A 21,287-nucleotide genomic window follows, 5' to 3' on the forward strand; every position below is an offset into this window, starting at 1 on the left:
GATGAATAATGAAGAATAAGAACATTGAGAGTTATTTGCTCTCTGTCCCTATCTCTCTCTCATCTTTGTAACACTTTTTTCTTGCACTACTACTCTATACTTGAGAGTGAAGATCTTATGATGGAGGTTGCAAATATTCTACTCTCAAAACACATTGCCCAATGACATTTATCCTTCATTTTAGACTTTTCCATGTCTTGGACAACCTTATTTGATCTATCCAACATCACCCTTTTCCTGAATTTTTTGCATTTTGCTCAACTTTTCCTTTGCCTTTGAATTTGGAAAGCATAGCCACATCTCCTGAAAGCAATGCAGTATTCTTCTGAGTCTATTTCTCTTGCAACAAGAGACCTTCCAACTCCACAAATGTAAGGGGCTCCTGCACCCCCCCCAAACATCAAAGAGGTGTGGAAACCAAGATACAACTATAGAAGAGAGTTCAATGTGATGTTTATCAATTCAGCATCCTAAATGATTTCATCCATATTGAGCACCTACTCACGCAAATCCTATTCAGTGTGATATTTACCAATTTAGTATCCTAAATGATTTCATCCAAATTGAGCATCTACTCGCACAAATCCTGTATGCAAGTAAAGTGATCTTAGTCCTTCTAAGTAAGGACACCAAGGATGTTACTCTCTCATCATTAGTCCCCTAATGTGTCATGCTCTCAATAATGGACAAAAATCTACAACCAAATACTTCTCTGTTGAAATATAAATTATACTCCTCAGAGTACCAAAAATCCCCTCTAGATTATGCAACAAGTACCAAACTGTCACACAAATGCCAAAGTGTGCCCAATTTGATCCAAATCAGCACTTGGCCAAGAAATAACAGCAATGCACTACTGTATCACACCTGCCTCGTAATGCATACTCTCAAAAGTACAAATTACAATAATTAATGCTGATTCTTACCAAAATTTATTGAATTTTTTCAAATTTTTTTGCTCAATCTGACTACAACAGCAATTAAATACTGCGATACCGCTTGTTTGCCTCCTTGGAATACGTGTCAAGCAAAATCCCCAAATTTCTTTCTAAAATTTCAAAGAAATTGAAGAAATTTGTACCTTACAACTTTAATTTTTGCACTGATGTCACCTCAGGGTACGTGCCAACAGCAAACAACAACTAGAATCCACCTCATGATGTGTAGCAGAGCCTCTAGAACAAAAAGCTCCACATTTCTTGCATAAATGTCGATGAAATTGTGCAATGTCGACATTTCCAATGAATATTCGCACATGGGATTGCAAATCGGGCAAAAGCCCCAACATTTTCGGCAAGAATGTCAAAGAAATTATGAAATTTCTTTGAATTGGTTGTCAATTTGAACTTCCGGAGCGAAATTTGACAAAAAACCCAAATTTTGGTAGCATGAGCTGAGATTCGAAAAAAGATGGCCAAAATAGATGGAAAATTGCAAGAATTTCGAAAAAACCTCAAATCTGAAAATTAGGGCTTTTGCACTTTTTAGGGTTTGCAAAAAATTGTAGGCAGGGCTGAGAATATGGCGGGCAGAAGAGAGAAAATAAGAAGCAAAGCTGAAAACAGTAGCAGCTCCTCCAAAATAGTAGCTCCTCTGGCTGCATGCAGGCTGCATATGGGACTGCGCTGCATGCAGGCTGAAACAACAGCAGCTCGTCCATCTCTTCCTCGGGTAGAGAGCTAGCTAACAACAACAAGACCTTAGGCGTGGCGGCATGGGCTCACAATGGGTGAGCTAAATCCGCACATAGAACCTCCTTTGATACCAAATGTTGGAAAATGAGAGCCAGCTATGAAGGAGAGAAAAGAGAGACAATGAGAGTGAGCTGAAGCAAAAGAATAGAGTGTACTTGCTGAATTGAAAGAAATGAGAATGAAAGGTACAAGATAGGTCTAAGATAGACCTAGCTCTAACTCAACTAGAGTTAACTGACTCTAACTCTAATTCTAAGACTGGTGACACAACTTATAACTTTAGTTGTGTTCACACTAAAAACAGAAAAAGAACTAAAGACTAAAACATTGGGCACTGCCCATAATATTGGCAAATTCTAACAGAAAGATGGCTATGGCTGGGTGGAGAATTCATTACCGGCAATAGCTCAAATTAGTTCTTGCTGGTATGCCAAGGTAAACACATTTAGGCAATGACTTGCACATGGGACGGGTCAACAGCTACTCATGGCCACATTGCAAAAGGGGCCTATAGCAAAGTTGGCCCACTTGGAGTCACTCAGCATATTTCCACGGCCCCATCAAAAAGTATGGCAAGTGGTGATACTAGCTACCAACAAGCTTTCCTCCTCTCATTCCTCAATATGTGACTGCAGAAAGCAAAAGATATGAATAAGGAGACCTACACCTGGGTGAGGCTGAGTACAAGTGTGTATGTGGTTGTACCAAGGTGCATTTCGAACTATGTGGGAGTGTGGGTGACACTCAAAACATCCTGGTTTGGCACTTGTACTCTTGCCTCTCTGATATATCCCCTTATGCACCATATTACTGCTGCGTTATACCAAGTTGGAGGGGCTTTTTGCCAATACCAAGTTTGAGGGATTTTCTGCCATTGTTCTCTGGGTAACCATTGACAAAACAATGAAGACCTAAAGGTCTATGTAATCCATCCCCTATTGATCAGCTGTATCTACAAAACTACACAAGGATTCAGTCCCATTTGATTAGGACATTCTCACAGAGACTAACATCAATAGTTGTGGAGTACAATAAAGTATAGAACAATAAAATATGGTACTAAATGACACCTTTATATGTTATATGGTATGTTACAATATTAGTACCCAAAAAAAAAAGATTATTTTGGACTAAAGATGATAGAACACATATTTAAAGCCAAAATAGCAATGCCATTAGGGTATACAATATGAGTACACGAGGGTAACAAGCCAAAACATGTATGGCATATGTTGCATGTGCAACATGTGCTACAACTTACAAGTAAATAGATGGGAGTGGATGCATCATACATCAATGACGATACCAAAGGGGCAGTTTTTTGGTACTAAAAAGGGGCTGTCTTTAAATTAAAAAGGGTGCAGGGGAAAAGGGGGCAGTTTTTTGGTATCGTACAGATATGTATGGTATGGTAGCATACCATACAAACCAGTCCGTAACACGTACAGATGCAACTATGCTAACATCCTCAAAGGATACTGCAAATCTGTTGGATCTTTAGAATATCAAGAGCCCCGAGCTCCTTTGTACACAGATTAAAAGAACCTTTTTAAGTTGTTTTCTTATGAAACAAAATTTTTCATTTTGACCCGTCCTCCTGTATAGGCTTTTCTTTTGAATGCTCCAGCTGAAGTAACACAGTCAGCCTGCTTACAGATAAAGGAATGGCTTCAGATGCAACTTTCTAGATGACAGGCAGTTTTGTGAAATAGCTAAGAACTTTACCCGCTCTATTTCCCACAAGTGTAAACTCACAGCAACATGTTTTTCATTGCTAAATCGTAGCAGATCACTACCAAGAAGCATTCGTAGCTCCTCTAGTTGCCAAAAAAGAACCCTAAGAAAACTCTCATTGGCTTGTCGTTTATGATTCCCAGGTTCACTTGGAATAAAATCATGATCCCTTTGCTGCTCTCCAATCATACCAGACTTGTCAAGTGAGTTTATCCCTGTTTTAACTCTTGAAGAATCCCAAAACCTTTGATTATGATCTTTTTGTGAACCTCCTCTACCTGCATTCAAGCTTTTGCTTGAGTCACTGGCCCTGCTTTTCTTCAAAACATCATCTCCCATGAATTCCCAACCTAGATGCTGATCTATTGAGGCATCCAAATAGCCATTAGTGGGATCTTGGGTGGCTGGATTTGGAATAGGACTGTGCTGCTCAGAACTATGACTGCTTGGGCAATCACAAGCCTCTGCTCGAACAGATTGCATTGCAAACTTTAGAAACAATGATCTTTCCATAGCCTTTGCTTGATTCTTCTTTGGCCTGACCAGATTTTCACTTTCTTCCACATCTGGCCTAGGTAACCAGAAAAAAAAAGGCAGTTAGTTAGTAGCCCAACAAACACTAATGCTTCAAAAGAAAAGTTGAAGGGCTCCAAAAGGCTACCCTGTATTCAATATCAAAGTTCGCCCAACTCTGTGCACTGCCACTGATAATCTGGCCTTGGAGTACGGAATTTTGAAAATTTTTTTCAGGATTTCCACTGGTGCAATTATGTCTATCTCATCTCCATGTCCAGCAAGTCCACTAACAGCAAGATCTTCACATTTCCTTGCCAATGGTTGTGTATAATACCCGTTGCCCCAAGCCTTACACAGTTCATGCAAACCTACAAAACATAAGTTACTTAAAGAGTGTGATTTCAAGTGCTAAAAAACATTTCATGACTTCTGAAATACAAAATGAAATTCACAAAACCACTAATTCACAAACTGCATAAGCACGTTATGAAATGGACCTCCAGGAGGTTTTCCTGAGCTTAATGAAAACACTGGTTCATGCTCCATATCTGACAAGAGAAGAGTGTTTAAGTCCGTTTGTGAAGGGAGCATCCTGTAGCGGGGTGCAATGTTCCTGCAAATGAATAATACCAGAAATGCAGATTACAAACTACTCAAACAGATCTGCAGACCTTGATAATGATCATATGTTGAAAGAATATCTACCTCTCATTTTGGAGACTTATTGCAGGAATAATTGCTGCATCTGAGCTTAATGAGATTCCACAAGTCATAGCATCATTGTCTGTGGGAACAGGGAGACTACCACATAGAAATCCTAGCTTCGATTGACGTTGAACTTGAAGACTTCCCACACAATGTAGTGGTGCCCCATCAGACTCTGTTGATACATTCAGCTGTTGGCTGAAAGAAGCATCCAAGTCCATACTCTGCTCTTGCTTTGGGAGCGGTACAACATCCATCACAATACAAATCACTTTCGAACTTAACTTCAAAAAACAAAAGGGAGACCTGCATGCAGATCAGGCATGATAAGCAAGCATCTACTTCAGTTTTCTACCTTCTCCCTCCTTCCCTCCACAAGACACAAGAGTACAGCTCCAGGAAATTAAGATTGGACCAAAAGGGGAGGTGGCATTGCCCAGCCTACTAAGAGCTCAAATTTGACAGCCATCTCTACACTAAATTGATGTAACAAGTTAGAGTAGCATTGGCCTTATTTATGCCACAAAAACTAGTGTATTCCAGAGAGTCTGAAACCCAACTCTCATTACATGGCTATGACCCACCAAGATTACCCCAGCTAACCATCAAATGAGGAAGGATTAACTAGAAGTCCACCAATTAGTCATCAATGATCCCAATGGCCATCAGCAAGCAAGGCAAAGACAAATTTGCAGCAAGACAGAAGCTCATAAATACAAAGACGGCAGGGAGCTCCAATCTAGAGTTCTAGCTTTCCTAGAATTGAAAATGGAAGGGGAAGTGTGACACCACTTGTGCACTTTCTACAGCTAAAATGGCTCATGTATAGCCATTTGTCCCTCTCCCCCTACAATATGCACATCTGAATGCCCACTTGGGGAAGCACCTCCCCTCCAAATATTAGCCAAGAAAGCAGAAAAGAGCCATGTTTGCATCATTCCTAATCGAAAGCCAAATGAACAGCAAAGCTTGATCGCACTAGGACCCTCCTCCTCAATGACCCTACTGAGGAGTAGGAAATCAGGATCAACTGTGTTCAAGTGGGTAAGACCTTGAGCTTAGATTAACACACCATGTGAACATAGGTGTCCAACCAAGTGACGCACTTGGCAAGACTCCAACTCACAACCTCATAATTTGAAACCTAGTGTTATCTGCTGGGCAATCATCTTTCGAACACTCAATCTAAAGACTAGCAGTTTCCACCATTTAAGTCCCTCAAAACCTTTCAATTTTGTTTTGTAAACACCTATTCACCTTGGCTCTCAGGATACAAGATCCTTTATGAGTGCTTAATTTTAAAAATAATTCGTAAAGCTTCCAACAATGTGCACATGTTGACAAATCATATTAGATATCATCATGCATTTCTCAATGAAGGAATCCATGCATCCATTGACAAATCATACAAGATATTATTATGCATTTCTCGGTGAAGGAATCAATGCATTTTCAGTGCCAAATTCTTCCAACATGACTGAAATGTGAAAGGGTCCCGGGCCTTGGAACTTCATCTGTTGTGTGTGTCCTCTTATCGAATAGTGCAATGCGAGGACACCTTTCTCAAAGTCCCCTTGCTTGACATTCTTGTCAAACCAAGCCTTTGGACATCCTTCCTCATAGATCAAAGCATACATGGCCAACACGCTCGACTCCCTCTCATCTAGTGCTGTAATTTTGTGATCAGTACACATTCAACATGGGTGCATCAAGAGCAATGGTGGACAATTTCTTTTTGAATAGCTAAAGTGCACAAAACTTCTTTTTATATTAGATCCTTCCCATCTACATATTAGATATTTTTTAGTTTATCCTACTCTTTTCCCTCACGTGCATGCCACTCTACACCCTAGTACTCTATTGCCAAGAATGCCACCTGTGCACACTATACCTTCAATCTACCCACAAGGGAGCACACTTGTTTATCCTAGTGTGGTTGTGTTGGATATCCCCCTCACACCACTTGAATCTATACACACAGCCACTCAAATGCAGGGATATCCATTCCATGCTTATGGTATGCCTATCCACTCATCTCATACTTATAGTGTGCCTATCCCTTTTCATTGGGCTACAAAATCAATGACCATCTGTCTATCTAGTTAGCCCATTTCCACAATTGAATCCACTATAGCATTTCCCAAATACATGATGGGCCCAATCCCCACGCATACCACCTAGTGCTTGAGTCCTAAGGTCTTCAAGACCTAGCAGTGGATATTATTGGTTGGTCAAGAGGCTATGGTCAATGCTTGACTCGCCTAGCCTGATCTTGCCCATCAACAAAAGGCTCATAATGCCACAATGAATGTCAAGTTAATGCATGGTTTAGTATATATAATGAGTTCTACTCTCAATTGCAGCACTTTCCCCTAGCATCTAATTGTCAAAGTCATCTTATCAACTGCTATACAAAGGAAGATTAAACCCAACATACCAATCTCAATACGAGCACCAAAGTTAAGGAAGGGGATATCTTGAACGTTAAGTTGGCTGAGTGTAAGCAAATGCTCACCAAGTTTGCTAGCTTTGGCTTACCCAAGTCAAACAATGATTATGTCAGGCCTTTATTTAAACAAGTTGCCACCTATCTACTTCCATTTTATGCAGCAAATTATTTTGTTTCCCTAATTGTCGATTTTTTATTAGTGTGCATGTCAGCTATTGCAATATGCTCAATTGCATGATTAAGTCCACAAATTGTCACGAGGACGTGAAATTTTATTGTTTTGCTTGGTGTTTGATTGAAAGTCGATCAAATGTGCAAATGTGACTTGTACATGTGAGATGCACATCAATTATTTCACAATGTGGGACCTAGGACCCCGAGATATCAATAGGTGTCAAAGATAAAAGTTGTAATAAGCTATGCTTGATAAGTACTAGGTAGTACCCGATGTCAAATTTGGGCCTAGACCAATTTATTGGCCACAAATGTCAGTGTTGACATTACAAACTAGGCGTTAGTTAATTAATTGATGCCAACATAAGAGCTAATAACTGCTCAAGGATACTTGGAAGACAAATTGGCCTAGCCAATTTAATTATTGGCTAGTGAAATTAATTTTCTGAGTACTAGAATAATTATAAATTAGTTTTCAAAATTAATATTTTAAAAATTAATGTAATAAGTTGAATAATGCTGAAAAATGGATTAGAAGGCTGCCACTTGGCAAAACTTGCCCATGCAAGTGAAAAAACGTTTTTAGGGACTGCTGGAAGTATATTCCAATCGTTGTGAGATGAAAGAAGATTATTAAAGAGCAAGAAGAGGTTGTTGATGTTATTTGCAACCACTAAGAATCAGTCCTACAACATGGAATAGCAATTTGGAGCCCTCCAAGAGTAGATAATTGCAGCCTAACGTCTTTCCAATGTAGATGACAGCATACAAGAGGAGGCAGCAACCTTTCTGGTGGTCCTAAGCTATGGGTGACAGCTTCCATGGTTGTTTGAGTAGGGCAGCAGTAGTTTTTTAGCATTTCTCATTATGAAATTCTGAAATTTCTCTCTTCACAACATCCTCTCTCATCCCCCTGCCATCTCTGAAGTTATCTCAACATTTTTCAACAGCCATCAAAGAAAGAGATTTCAATCAATCTCTACTGTAAACCCTAATTTACAACAAAAATTAGGGTTTGATAGTCACCCCATGATGCATGCTCATAATTGAGGGCCTAGGACTTGAATTCCAAAAGCTGAAATTGAGGAATTTCAAGGAGATTCAAGAGGCCAACCAGCCAATATCAGATTTGGGGCTGAATTTGTCTTTCAAGGAGCAAGGTGAAGGCTAGTCCCCAAGCAAACTAAGGGGCAAATTGGTTTGGAGGCTTGCTGGCCAATTTTGATAGCAAGAGGCACTTGGATTAGCAAAGGAGATCAATGGATCTTAGTTGTACTCCATCCATTTGTAATAAAAGTTAAAGAAATACTCCAAGGGGCGCTATTTTTGGGGCCAACATGCTATCCATTGTCCAAGATTGAGTGGTAACATTTGCATTTTCAGTTATGTAAATTTTATGCATCCTATAATTAGAGTTAAATCAAGTTATCACCACCCTATCCGAGAAGGAACTGTAATATCTCCGCACAATAAAAGTTAGTTGGTTGGTTCGTAAGTCAATTAATAAGTTAGTAAGATTACTAACTAAAGACTAACTAAGGTAAAAACTAACTAACATTAATTATTGATAATTTTTATTTAATTTAAAATATTTTATTTAGAAAAATCAAGAGTCGTAAATTCGATATTTTTCTCGAATTGGTAAAGACCGTAGCTACCCTTCACGTAAAATTACAAGGTGAACGAGACTTATGAGTTATATTAATCACTAAGTTCATGTGTATAGTTTGAAAGGTCCAAAAACATTAGATTTTGGGCAAAGCTAGTATATTTTAGATATTTTAGATATTATCCTTAAAAAAAACGATATGGAACTGGATGTCATTTAAAAGAAAAGACAAGTGATATTTTAGTTAGTTTGAAGATTTTATAAAAAGAAAAATAAAGAAAAGTGACTGGCGAAATCGCGCGCGCTGCGATCGCAGTTTACAGGCAGTAGACAGCACTTCGAACAGAGAAAAGAAGAAAGAGTGAACTGAGAGCTTTCTAACCAGGCGTCTTGGGGTTTTACCCCCCTTTCGGAGCCAATGAAACCATCAGATTTATGATCTGAGCATCAGATCACTGATCTTTCAAGATCCCCCTCCACAAAGAGCTCCACTTCTCAACCACAAGCCCTCTTCTCCAATTCACTATAAATATGAGGCATGGGAGAGGCATAAGGAAGCATAAGGAGACCCCGAGAGGCTACGAGAGAGAGGTAGAGAGAAGGATACCCCTCCAAGAGATTGTGAGGAAGAGCTTGAAAGAGAGCGTGAGAGAGAGAGAGAGAGAGAAGAGTCACCTCGAGAGGCTGCAAGGAAGAGAATTAGCTCAATTCCCTCTATCTCGATCCTCGACTTAACCATCTTCTCTTACGCTCTTTCATCTTGAATCTATTCTACCTTCTTAATCTCTTGAGTCTACCTGCGGACGATGGCCTCTAAGCAAAGAATGTCGCGTGCGGATGACAATCCTGCAACCAGCAACAAGGCTTCGAGCAAAGGCATCACCATCAATCCAACTGCGGTTCCGGTTGTAAGTAATGTATTTTCAATTTGATAGATGCTTGCTTTGATTCTTGTATGAGATACGTTAGGCCTCATACTATTGCACGAGTATAGGTCATGGGAAAAGATAAATTTCATCTCGCTTACTCGGAAGATGGAGTTTGTGAAGTGCATATATCAAGGGAAGATAATTGCACCTAGTTACATATGACTTATTTGCTAGTAGAGCAATTACAAGGAAGAATCAATCAAGCATTATGAATGACATAGTCGTCAAAAGAACGACATTAAAGGATTGGACATACAAGTACTAGATTAAAGTATAGTCAAGGGTTATAACTAGCATGATTGCTAAAAGAATATGACATTAAGAATCATGAATAGAGAAGTACTAGTTTAAAGTTTAGATACTTCAAAAGTACTTAGCTTAAGAGCCCAAATATTAAGAAGAATTATATTCTAGCTCAAGGCAAGGCATGTTAAAGTCTAATTACTTGAGATAATCTCACACTTATCTTATCAAGTATTTATACGTTATACCTATGACATGTTTGATATATGAGGATAATTTTCTAGTTACCTCATGACTTGACTAAGAGCTAGTACAAGAAATTGATCATAAGGGTTAAAGCTAGGATGTCTTGAGATCCGTGGGATAACGATGACTTTTGCCAATCCAAATTCAGGGTTGGGTTATCGATCAAGGTAAGTGACCTATAGAACTTACATCATGAATAGTGTTTGAACCCTTAACATATGCCCTAGCCGAAGGAAGGAAGTGTTAAGAACATGTTTGCATGGTATTGCTCTTAGATCCCAAGGGAGAGAGCAAATATACGATGGAAATATTATATCGTCTATTCTTGCATTGTTTGGAAAGAATGCAATTGGTTTTGTTGATTGATCAAACAATATCCTAAATGCTTTTACATTCAACTGGTTGTTAGTTGTTGTTTGGATGATTATTCCAAGTGCTTGTGATTTATGGTAAATACATGGCAAGGGTCTGTGATGACAAGTCGCCATGGGATTAAAGGAATGTTTTCTTGGAAAATGATATTAGGCTGAATGCCTTGTTTGTGCTTGATTCTTAAAGGATTTAATTAAGGAATGATATATTGTACGGGTGGATTACCTCCATGGTCGCACCGCGTAGTAACCCGAGAGGGCACTGCTCGATTCATGGGCCGAAGGTCGAGTGGTGAAAAGGCCAACCACGGGTATGATGTTTCGCTCCTAGACAGCTTGTGGGTCAGTTGGAGCTCTGGACACCCCTTGCTAGGTCTAGAATGGAGTTGAAGACCTCCGTGGCCCCCAACATCTGGGCATGTTGGGAGATCCTATTCTAGATAAAGGATTGAGTTTTGGTGCCATGTGAATTGGACCAGTTACTTCTGCAGGGCAGAAGGGATACTTCTGTTGGACAGAAGCGAAATATAATTTCTCCTGTATGGGCGGGAGACAAAGATTAACTTGAAGACAAGTTAAGGAACTTGTTTGATCTTGTCTGTCAATAGATTGCTTTGCTCTGTTTTCGTGTCTGTGCTATAATTTACGCGAACGAACCTTGTTCCCTAAAAGGCTTAATTAATGAAGCTGATTTTAAGTGTCACACATAAATATGGTAGAACCTAATTAGAAAACTAAAGCTATTAAGGGAAGCGGGTGGACGGAATCCCCGACGGGTCCGTCCTATGGCAGGGTGGTCCCAGAGAACTGGGAGGCTTCTCACAAGTTTTTATCGTCATTCGACCTTTAGGTATCGATAGGTTAGAACCCGATTCATGCCGTTTTAGGGGACCGGAATGGGACTATGCCCTATGGGCAGAGAGGTTGAGCAACGCATCCCTCTCGTTTCCCATTCTCTTTGAACCAAGTGCGGCATAGATCTGCTTCGGGTTGGGTATCTCTGCGTAAAGCAGGATGTCCAAAACCTGGTGCTAGAATGCTAATAGGAGACCTTGACAACTAGGAACCCGAATTTCAGGTCAATCCTAGTGGGTTCGGTCGTGAACGTTCTGTTGCGAGGCGGATTCGGGAAACCCTAGGCGACAAAACTCGGAACATTCCTTGGGAGTGCCGGGCAGCGACGCTTAGATTTGTTTCTCGATAGACCGCTAAAAGAGTGCCTGGAACGCCGATGGGCGGACACCTCACAGGAACGTTGGCTTCAAGGGACAACTTATTGTGTAAAAGTATACAATATGCCATTTCCATCAAAGTGTTATTTTTTTTTCAGCCACATTGTTTTGTTAAGATGCGTAAGGTGTTGTAGTACATTGATGTATAATGCTCCTTTCAGTTATGAAAGAAACCCTTATCATCGATGACCACTCTTGACTGAAGCCATCGTTGCCTTTTTCCCTCCATGTCTATTTTCTTTACAACAAGCTAACCACATCCTCAACAAAAACTACCCATACCAAGTGTGACGATCCAACCCTTGAAATCCCCCATGGGGCGCGTTTTCGACCCTTGGGAGGCATCTCACGAGACTGCAACGCATCGCATCATAGTATAGTTTCTCAACTCGACATGCACTCCTCAACATGACACAACACCAAAGATTGCAAAATGGCCCAGCTTGAGGGCAAAGCTCATATTCAAAAAGGGGGACTATATACAAGACAAGCCGAAGGTACAGAGCATCATGGTTCACAAGTGAGGGCTAGCGCTATCAACACGCATTCAAGCACGACTCGATGCTGCGGGGTGAGGGGGCTAAGGTGTGGTGCTTGGCCTCCATGTCTTTTCCTTTTGCTCTCCGAACTCCACAACAATATCTCTTTCAAATGTTAAATTGAGCTCCCTATTAATGAAATTTGCCTCCTGATACACATGGCTGTACAATGTCTTCACCTAGCTCTTCAAGTCAACTCAAAGATAATCTTGCTTTAGAACAATACCATGCTCTACATAGGCTTCATGCAACCGAAAAAGCTTCAAATCTCATCTTTAATCTAACAAAACATGTAAGAGATAGTTACTACCATCAAGCGGGTATGGTAGCAAGCGATGGTAAGCTCCAAATCCTAAGAGATCCCTATATGGACCTAATCACATGAATTCATCCTTGTTTTACCGTTATGAATAGCAGTTAAAAACCTCCATTACGCTGCCCCAAAATCACCCTAAAGAGGGTTCTTCGTATACTTCAAGCATACACTCACTATAGACAAGCATATGCATCTGGTATTATCCTTGTGTTCAAAGATTCATGCTGAAAATTTAGGACAGCAATATGCAACCTGAATACCTTGTTTTACCCTATTTCTCACAGCTCATATGAACCACAAATTACTTCTTTGCTGCCCCAATCAATACCTTGAAGGTCTAGGAGTGTTCAGCCCTGTTCCCCTTCACCAAATCCTCCAACTTGCATGAGTTTTCAGTCCCCCTTCTTCTCTACCTTTTTTCTCAACCCTTCTGGACAGCTTTGGACAAGTTGTGCCCTTTTTCTCCTCTGCTTTGCTGACCCTCTTCTCCTCTCTTTTTCTCCACTTTCTCTTGTCCACACAAGTCACCTTAAGTTCCCATTTTAATGCCTACATGAAGTCACATGCATGAGAACTCTTGGCCACTAACTTATATGCACTTCAAAGATCGCAAGAAAAGCAAAAGAGGGCAGCTGATCGACATAGACGTGCCTTGCAATTTGCAGAGGGTGATTATGTATTGATGCGTTTTGAAAAGGCAGGGCTGAAAAAGATGAAAGGAAGAGAAAGAAAGATTGTATCCGAAGTTGAGTATGAAATACTATGGGCCCTTCCAAGTGTTGGAGAAGATCAACAATGTGGCATATCGGCTGAAATTACCTCCATATTGGTGGATACATAATGCCTTTCATGTCAATTTGTTAAGGTCTTTTCATGGTGATGTGCCAGAGGATATGTCTGCTGAAATTCAGTCTGAGGTTGAGGAGCTAGATGAGATTTTGGTACTTGAGCAAATTTTCGCACATAAGAAAAGAAAGGTCAAAGGTAAAGTTTTCATGAAATACTTGGTGAAATTTCAGAATTATTCACCAATGGATGCCAGATGGATGGAAGAGAATGACTTGGCAAACCATCCTCAGTTGTTACAGCTTTACCTAGATGCCTTTCAGTTAGAACTGACTTTAGTTCGCGCTCCGTCAGGTTTAGTAGAGCAAGGGTCTGCAGTATTGCCTGATGCTCAAGGGGGAGATAGCACTTCCCCTCCTCCAGTTAAGGACAGCTCTCACATGTAGTGGATCTCGGATGTATTCAGCATGCATCCAAGGTACTGCGCTGACAATATGTTTGCCATGAGGTCACTACTTAGTGTACTAGTCACTGTGAGATGTATGCAGATGAGTATGAGTTTCACCCGGGCACTATAACTATACTTTTGCATTGGCTTATGATCAATTTAGCATGAATTTTGCCTCAATTTCGAGACAAAAATTCTGATCAGTTTCAGCTAAGTTTTTGATCAGCCTAAAAACCGTTTATGGTCACTTTTTAAATCAGTTGTGAATCAGTTTTTCCATTGATTGCTAGTCAGTTTTGCAATCAGTTTATGATCAGTTTAGGGTTACATTTGCAGCAGCTTGTGATCAGTTCTCAGATCAGCAAGTGATCAATTTATGATCAAATTATGCTCAGTTTTCAATGGCTTACATCTAGTTCCATGGACAACACCATATGTTATGATGCCATTGATGTTTTAGCCATGGTTTATGCTTGGTTTTCGCTATACTATGGTTTGGTTTTGCCAGATGAGTTGAGCTCATGAGTAATAGACATGTCACATGATAATCTGGCAATGTTTTTGAGATTCTTTGTGAGTCTTAAGTTATATTATGTTGGCTGGTAATTTTAAGCATATGTTGGGCATATGGAATGGTTGAACAGCAGTGGGCAATGTTGTATTGACTATGATGCCCTATGGAAATTCCAATGTCGTACTTTGCTTTTGATGCATTTGGCACTGCAATCGAGGACGATTACATGGATTTCAAGGGGGAGGGTCGTCATGAGGACATGTATTTTTGAAACCTCACTTAATATGTAGATTAATTCTTAGTAACATGATTAAGTAAATGTTGCACATGTGAGGTGCAACTGGGGTTAAAGTAAATTTACGAGCCCGGGACTCAAAGAAATCACAGGATGTCAAAGGCAAAAGTTGCTATAAGTTATGTCGCACATGTACTTGGTGGTATCTGGTGCCAGTTGTTGGCCTAGGTCATCCATTTGGCCATAAGTGTCAATTGGTAACACTAGAGAAGTGGCGTTTAATGGTACCTAACGCCAATCTGATGGTCAAAAATGGCGTAGAGACACTCGAGAATAGAAGTTGCCTAGCCAATTTAATTATTGGCTAGTCAGATTATTTTTCAGGGCACCGAAATAATTATTAGATTAATTTTCAGTATTTAAAGACTGAAAAATAATATTTAATTATGAAAAATGCTGGAAAAACCCTTTGGAAAGGCTGCCACTTATCAAAAATACCCATGCAAGACTGAAAAAAGTCTTTAGAGGCTAAAGAGAAGCATTTCTATAAATTCAACCTGCAAGGGAGAGGAAGGGGAGGTTGCCGGTCTGATTTGCAGCCATTGGAGGACCTAAAGAGGTAGCCAGGGGCAAAAGAAGACCAATCAACAGCAAGAGACAGCATCTACAAGCTGTTGAGGTAGAGCAACAACAATAAATGACTGATTTTCTTCAATTCTTTGTGTCTACATGCTGTTGTGGCAGGGCAATAGCTGCACTTGACTGATTTTCAGTCATTCTTCGCGACAAAACTCTGAATTTTCTCTCTCTACAACTTTTCCTCTCATCTCCCAACCATTTCACAGCCTTGCTCTGAAGATCTCAACATTTGGACCCTTGGAGGCTGAGAAATTGCAAATTTCTCTGTTGTGAACCCTAATTTACAGTAGAAATTGGGGTTTAGCAACAGCCTTGGAAGCGTGCCAGAAATTGGAAGCTCCAAGACTTGGATTCAACAAGACTAAAGGTGAATTTCAGCTGAATTTAGAAGGAGGACTAGCCAACCATTGAATTTGGGGCATTTCCATTGTCTATGAAGTGGGTGAAGGCCAATTGAGTGCCCAAATCAAGGGGAAAAATAGATTAAAGACTTGTTGGTCACTTTGGACAGCAAGGGGAGTTGAAATACCGAAAGGGATTGGGAGAATCCAATTGTAAGTCAACTTTTTCTTCAATAAAGCTAAAGAAAGACCGAAATGGGCACCAATTTTGGGGCCAATCGGGTGTGCATTGTCCAAGATCAATAGGTAAATTTGTATTTTCAGATTTGCACTAATTGTTTCCTACTGTAATTATGTTGTAATCAAGGATTTACCACATATCCACAAAAGGAAGGCTGGTTACACATACAATGTCGCTAGTGGTGACTAAACCCTCTAAGGAATAGAGATCATGTAACAAATAACCTTGAGGAGTCTTATGACTCGAAGCACCACTGTCCACCAACCAAGGTTGTCCAAAAGACATGGTAGCCCACTGAAGACGGCTCCTCCTCCAAAGCATGGATATGAAGGAACATTGACTCGTGTGACAACAGGGGTGGAGGTAGTAGAAGGTTCCAATGGAGATCCACCCTTCGCTCCCTGATAAAGATGAGGATACTTCTTCCAATATTTCTCCTCAGGATGTGTCCCCTTCCCACAATGTGGACACTTCGGCTTCTCTGAATCTAAGTTGGAGGCCGAAGAACTTTCCTGCTTCTTTGCCTTTGACTACTACTTCTTCTTCTTCTTCCCTCCTCCAAGACCTACAACAAAGGCTTTAGTGGAGTCGGACCACTAGCATTAACCTCTTTTAGTCGCTCGCCATGCTCCAAGACAAGCAATAATAACTCCTCCCATAGAAGTGTCTTGCAGATCCTCGATGTGATAAGGCTAGTATAGAAGACATCGAACTAAGGAGATGGCAACTAAGTCAAAAGGATTATAGTCATTTCTTCACAAGATATCATCCAACCAAGAGAGGCAAGCTCACCCCTCATGTCCTCCATCTTAGTGATGTGCTCCTTCATGGAAGAGAAGTCATCAATACTGAGCATCCACAACTTCTTCTCAAGGTAAATCTTATGAGCAAACGTCTTCTACTGATAAAGAGATGCAAGCTTGACCCACACTTCTGTTGCGGTCTTCAACCTATGGATATGAACAAGGACAAAATACTACAAACTCATAAAGAGGAAGGATCGGTGGGCTCTAGAATTGAGCCGATCCCATAAGGCTGCGTGATCCATAGATGTCCCATCTGCAGGATCCTCCTTAGGACGAGGGATAGGATCAAAAACAAGCTCCCAAAGATCGAAGGAGTCCAAAACACACTCCACCTTACAAGACCGCAGGGAATAGTTGGAGCCATCCAACCGATCCTCTTTAGGCAGCGAAGGAAGTACGGCTACCTAAAGAGAGGGTACCAAAGGACCCTCTAGGTGTGGTGGTGATCAGTGTTTTGTGCTTTTGCATCCTTCTGTGTATAGGCAACAGTCTTCTCCCCTCAAGGAAACCTTCTACATCGAGATCTTGGTATCTTATAGTTGATTTCTTTTGTTTCGGGTCTGCCTATAGCCAAACATAAGTTTCCTTTTGTGGGTGATTGCAAAAGAAAAAGATGTCTTTCCCATTTACATGCTCTGACGACTCAGATGAGGATCATCGTTCTTAACACTCTTTTGAGCGGAGGCGTAATTATTATTGCGAATATCGTCCGAGGGAGGAATCTCCTATTTGTACCTCTCCCCCTTCTATCCATCTTTCACATAAGGCTTTGTCCAAAGTGAAGATGAATCTTACCGACTCCCTCTTCTGCTAGGGAAGACAGGCTTCCTCGGTCAGGCAATAGTCCTTTGCAACAAACATACATGTTTCTTGGCCAAGCGACAACCCTCCTCAACAAGCACACCATTCTTTGCGCACGCAACAATATTTCTCCCCCAATGACCCTCTACACTGACTTCCTTCTGATCCTATAGCCGTTTCCTCCTATTTCATGGCTATGTACAGTCAAAACACATATTTCTTGTGGGTGCCTTACAAGATATCGAAGATGTCTTACAACACTTTCATGGCTTTGATGATACACATGAGCATTCTCAATACTCCTCTGACCAGTGACAAGATTACCACGAAGCCTATCGTATGGATTGTGAAGACTGGAGGTCACCTAGCCCATTTGTAGGGGATCCCTCTCCTCCTACTCTCTCCATGTGTCACAAAAAACCCATTCCGTTGGCCTCAAAATGCAATCCATGCACCCTCTATATAGGTACCTATACTCCCTTCTTTGCCCAAAGAAGACCGGCTCGATGGTTCATACTCGCTTTGGTCATGTAAGGTGGAGTGTATCATTGATACCTTCGATCTTTGGAAGTTTGTTACCCACCCTATTTCCCATCCAATGAAAGATTCCACTGTTAAATCATCGATGGATCACGCAACCTTATGGAATCGGCCCAACTCTAGAGCTCAATCTTTCCTCTTTATGAGCTTGCGCGATTCTATCCTGGTACATATACGCAGGTTATAGAAAGCAATGGAAATAGGAACAAAGCTTGTCTCTTTGTACCATCAGAAGACATTTGTACACTAAATTACTCTCGAGAAGAAATTATGGACGCTCACTGTTGATGATTCTCCTTCCATGAAGAATCATATCGACAAGTTGGAGGATATGAGGGATGAGCTTACATCCCTTGTGGCCAAATGATCTCTTCAATGGATATGGCCATGATCCTTTTGACTCAACTGCCATCTCCCGAGTTTGATGTCTTCTACACCATCCTTCTTACATTGAGAACTCATGGGAAGCTTCTCTGGGAGGAGCTTGCCCTACTTGTTTTGGAGCATGACAAACGCACCAAAGAGGTTACCAATAGATCCACCTCCACCAGAACTTTTGTTGCAAGTTCAAGAGGGAGAAAGAAGAAAGGGGTGACATTGTGACAGTGCCTATTAGTGGTCTTGGCAGTTTACCTTTGCTTCCTGCCTATGCATCGCCAAGCTCCCTTTCTCAAGCCCTTTATGTTCTGAATGTGGACTTTCCACTCCTCTCAGTTTATGGCCTTACTAGGCTTGGTACCCAGGTTGTCTTCACCAAGCACGCAGTTTGTATTGAGGATTCTTCTACAGGGGTTATTATTGCGATAAGTTGATAGGAGAGTGGGCCTTATGGGCTCCATTCCCCTTCTCTTATGCAGGGCCCTCCAAGGCAATTGTTCATTGCTACACCTGTTCCCACTTGTGCACCACTTATTCCACAAGTTTATTCCCATCCCCCACCCTCTCCTCTGGTGGTTCCTTCATACCCTCCATCCCTTTCAGAGGGGGACGATCTCAATGATGCGGCTGTGGATTTCTTAGCCCCTAGTGTTTCAGAGGGGGTTTCTCAGGATCTTGAAGAGCCTCTTCGCTGGTAGTCTTCATCAACGGACTTCATCAACATTAGCATTCCTCTTGCCACCCCAAGACCCATTTCTTCCTTGGCCTTCCGCCACATCCAAGATCTGAGAGAGGGTGTCGGTAATCATGATTGTCATTCATCTTCTACCTATGAGCCTCAATCTGAGTCAAACGAAGACTTTAGGGGCTCTGACCTGTCTGTCGCTTATTTTGACTAAGAAGGTAGCTCATTCTAGAGAAGCCATTTTTATTGCCTTTCAGTGCATTTTCTCCTCTGATCTAGTTTTTGTGTGCACTTCTTGGGTAATTTTTGCATACATCAGTCTGCTTATACCTACCAAACATTATCCACATTTGCTAGGATTTTTGTGGCCTGTTTGGCATTTTTTCCAGCATTAAATGCTGATCAGCCCACTTTTAGGGCCCAGATATCAGGTCGGCCACATTTAGGAGTGTTTGGCTATTTATAGCCACCTCCCACTCACTTGGTTGATTATCTCCCATTCTTCTCTTGCAGGTTTACACGTGCACACTCCAATTTCAGTCTTCTCCTCTATCTCCACAACTATTGTCATCATTAGCCTAATCTGGTGCCCTCACTGACATTGTGGGCTGCATGCAAGGACTGATCAGTCCTCCTCTTGTTAGGTCAACTGCATCCTATTTGTAGGATGCAAAGCCCTATTGCACACATCATTGTGTGATCACCACACATATCCATATATTGGGACAGTGTGAGCTGGTGTTAGGTGACGCTACCTCTTGGCCTTTTGGGACATGGTCATGACCCTATTTGCTACTAGCCCCAAGAATAGGGGCGAGCCCCTTTGGGTCTATGGCTAGGAGGTGAGTCTAATGTCCATTCCTTTTATGTTCTTTGCTGTGGATACAACTTGTGTCATATCTCATGTGCAAGTTCGATCCTAGAGGGGCATTTCATCCAAGATACATTGAATAGGGCAGTAGCAATTTGTTGTGATACAATCTACTACACGTGTGCAAGAGGGGCTAGTAGTCATGTGTCGTATACAATCGTCTCCTGCCTATGAGCCTCGGTCTAAGTCAAACAAGGACATCAAGAGCTCTAACATTGTGATTGTCTCTCATTTTATGTGTTTTAGACGTGCATGGTCTGATGCAAATGCTTTACCTTCAGCAACCAACAGATTGTGCAGGGAAGACTATAGCAATCAACAGGCTTGATGTGCTGGTTTGCAGCAAGCATAACTGCCTGTGGTTGTTAATATAATATTAGAGCACATCGACAGTACATTGGGAATACAATGAAGACTAAATGAAACTTGAATGAGAAAAGCAATACTAAACGGAATTCAATGAGAGACAATCTGATTTGCAAAGTCCCTAATCCGGCTCTCATTTGCAAAGTCGGTAATGAGAATTACGCCAGAAACAGCCATATCTGTCTGTGCCTGAGATAACATAAATCGGAAAAGCACATTAAATGAGTGAGAAGCAAAGGACCTGCGAGATCGGCACAAGTGAAGGCGAGTTGTCAGAGGGGCCGAGCGTGATTATTACTCAGTCGCAAGGGCTATATAATCATCAGAAACAACAAACGTCGGTCTTCGCTTCAAGGCAGCAGAATTAAGCTGGCTTCGCATGCTTCCTTAGCTACCTAGGCGAGAAGGATCGCGAGATAATAGCTTCGTCTCTAGCATCATCATCATTTCAAGAAATCTGTAAGTCCCAGCTTACGAAATTGTATTCTTTACAGTATCCATGAAAGACTGAGGTCTGATTGATTAAAACGAATTGCAAAGACCGAGCCTTAATTAAGTAAAATGTATTTTGCTTGATTTACAACGACTTCAAGAATACCTTAAACTTTTCTAGAAGACGGTTTAAAATTTGGGCTTATGAAAGTTTTTATTATAATAATGGCAAATACATGTAATTTGATTTAATAATCCCTCCAAAACTTTAAGTTAAAGGTTTTTATATTTGCTTATATTTTTTGTGAAAGCTAGTTTTCTGCCAACTAGTAAGACACTTGTAATCAATTTTAGTTACTGACATTGGTTCGATGGGAAAGCATGTTATGTCGTAGTGTACAATGGTATCAAACAAGATAGGTGCAATGTATATTCATGATCTTTCTC

The 21,287-nt window shown here is 41.0% G+C and overlaps 1 protein-coding gene across 2 annotated transcripts in view; it reads right to left on the bottom strand.

The window, feature by feature from the left end:
- LOC148022702 (erythroid differentiation factor-like protein) overlaps positions 1-20,902 on the bottom strand; it is a 94,121-nt gene extending 73,219 nt beyond the window's left edge. Inside the window, exons 1-5 of one of the 2 annotated variants that reach the window (XM_087695647.1) lie at positions 20,650-20,902; positions 4,650-4,955; positions 4,442-4,557; positions 4,090-4,312; positions 3,420-3,999 (exon numbers count right to left, since the gene is read on the bottom strand). In XM_087695647.1, the coding sequence (XP_087551773.1) occupies positions 3,420-3,999; positions 4,090-4,312; positions 4,442-4,557; positions 4,650-4,906 (1,176 nt within the window). In that variant the 5' untranslated portion in view covers positions 4,907-4,955; positions 20,650-20,902. The remainder of the gene's footprint in view (positions 1-3,419; positions 4,000-4,089; positions 4,313-4,441; positions 4,558-4,649; positions 4,956-20,649) is intronic. The other variant, XM_087695648.1, reaches the window with a different exon arrangement.
- Between the last annotated feature and the right edge of the window lie 385 nt (positions 20,903-21,287).

This window comes from Lygodium microphyllum, chromosome 16 (assembly GCF_053477565.2).
Source record: "Lygodium microphyllum isolate KBCC chromosome 16, Lygodium_microphyllum_v1.1.10, whole genome shotgun sequence".
Lineage (NCBI taxonomy): Eukaryota > Viridiplantae > Streptophyta > Polypodiopsida > Schizaeales > Lygodiaceae > Lygodium > Lygodium microphyllum.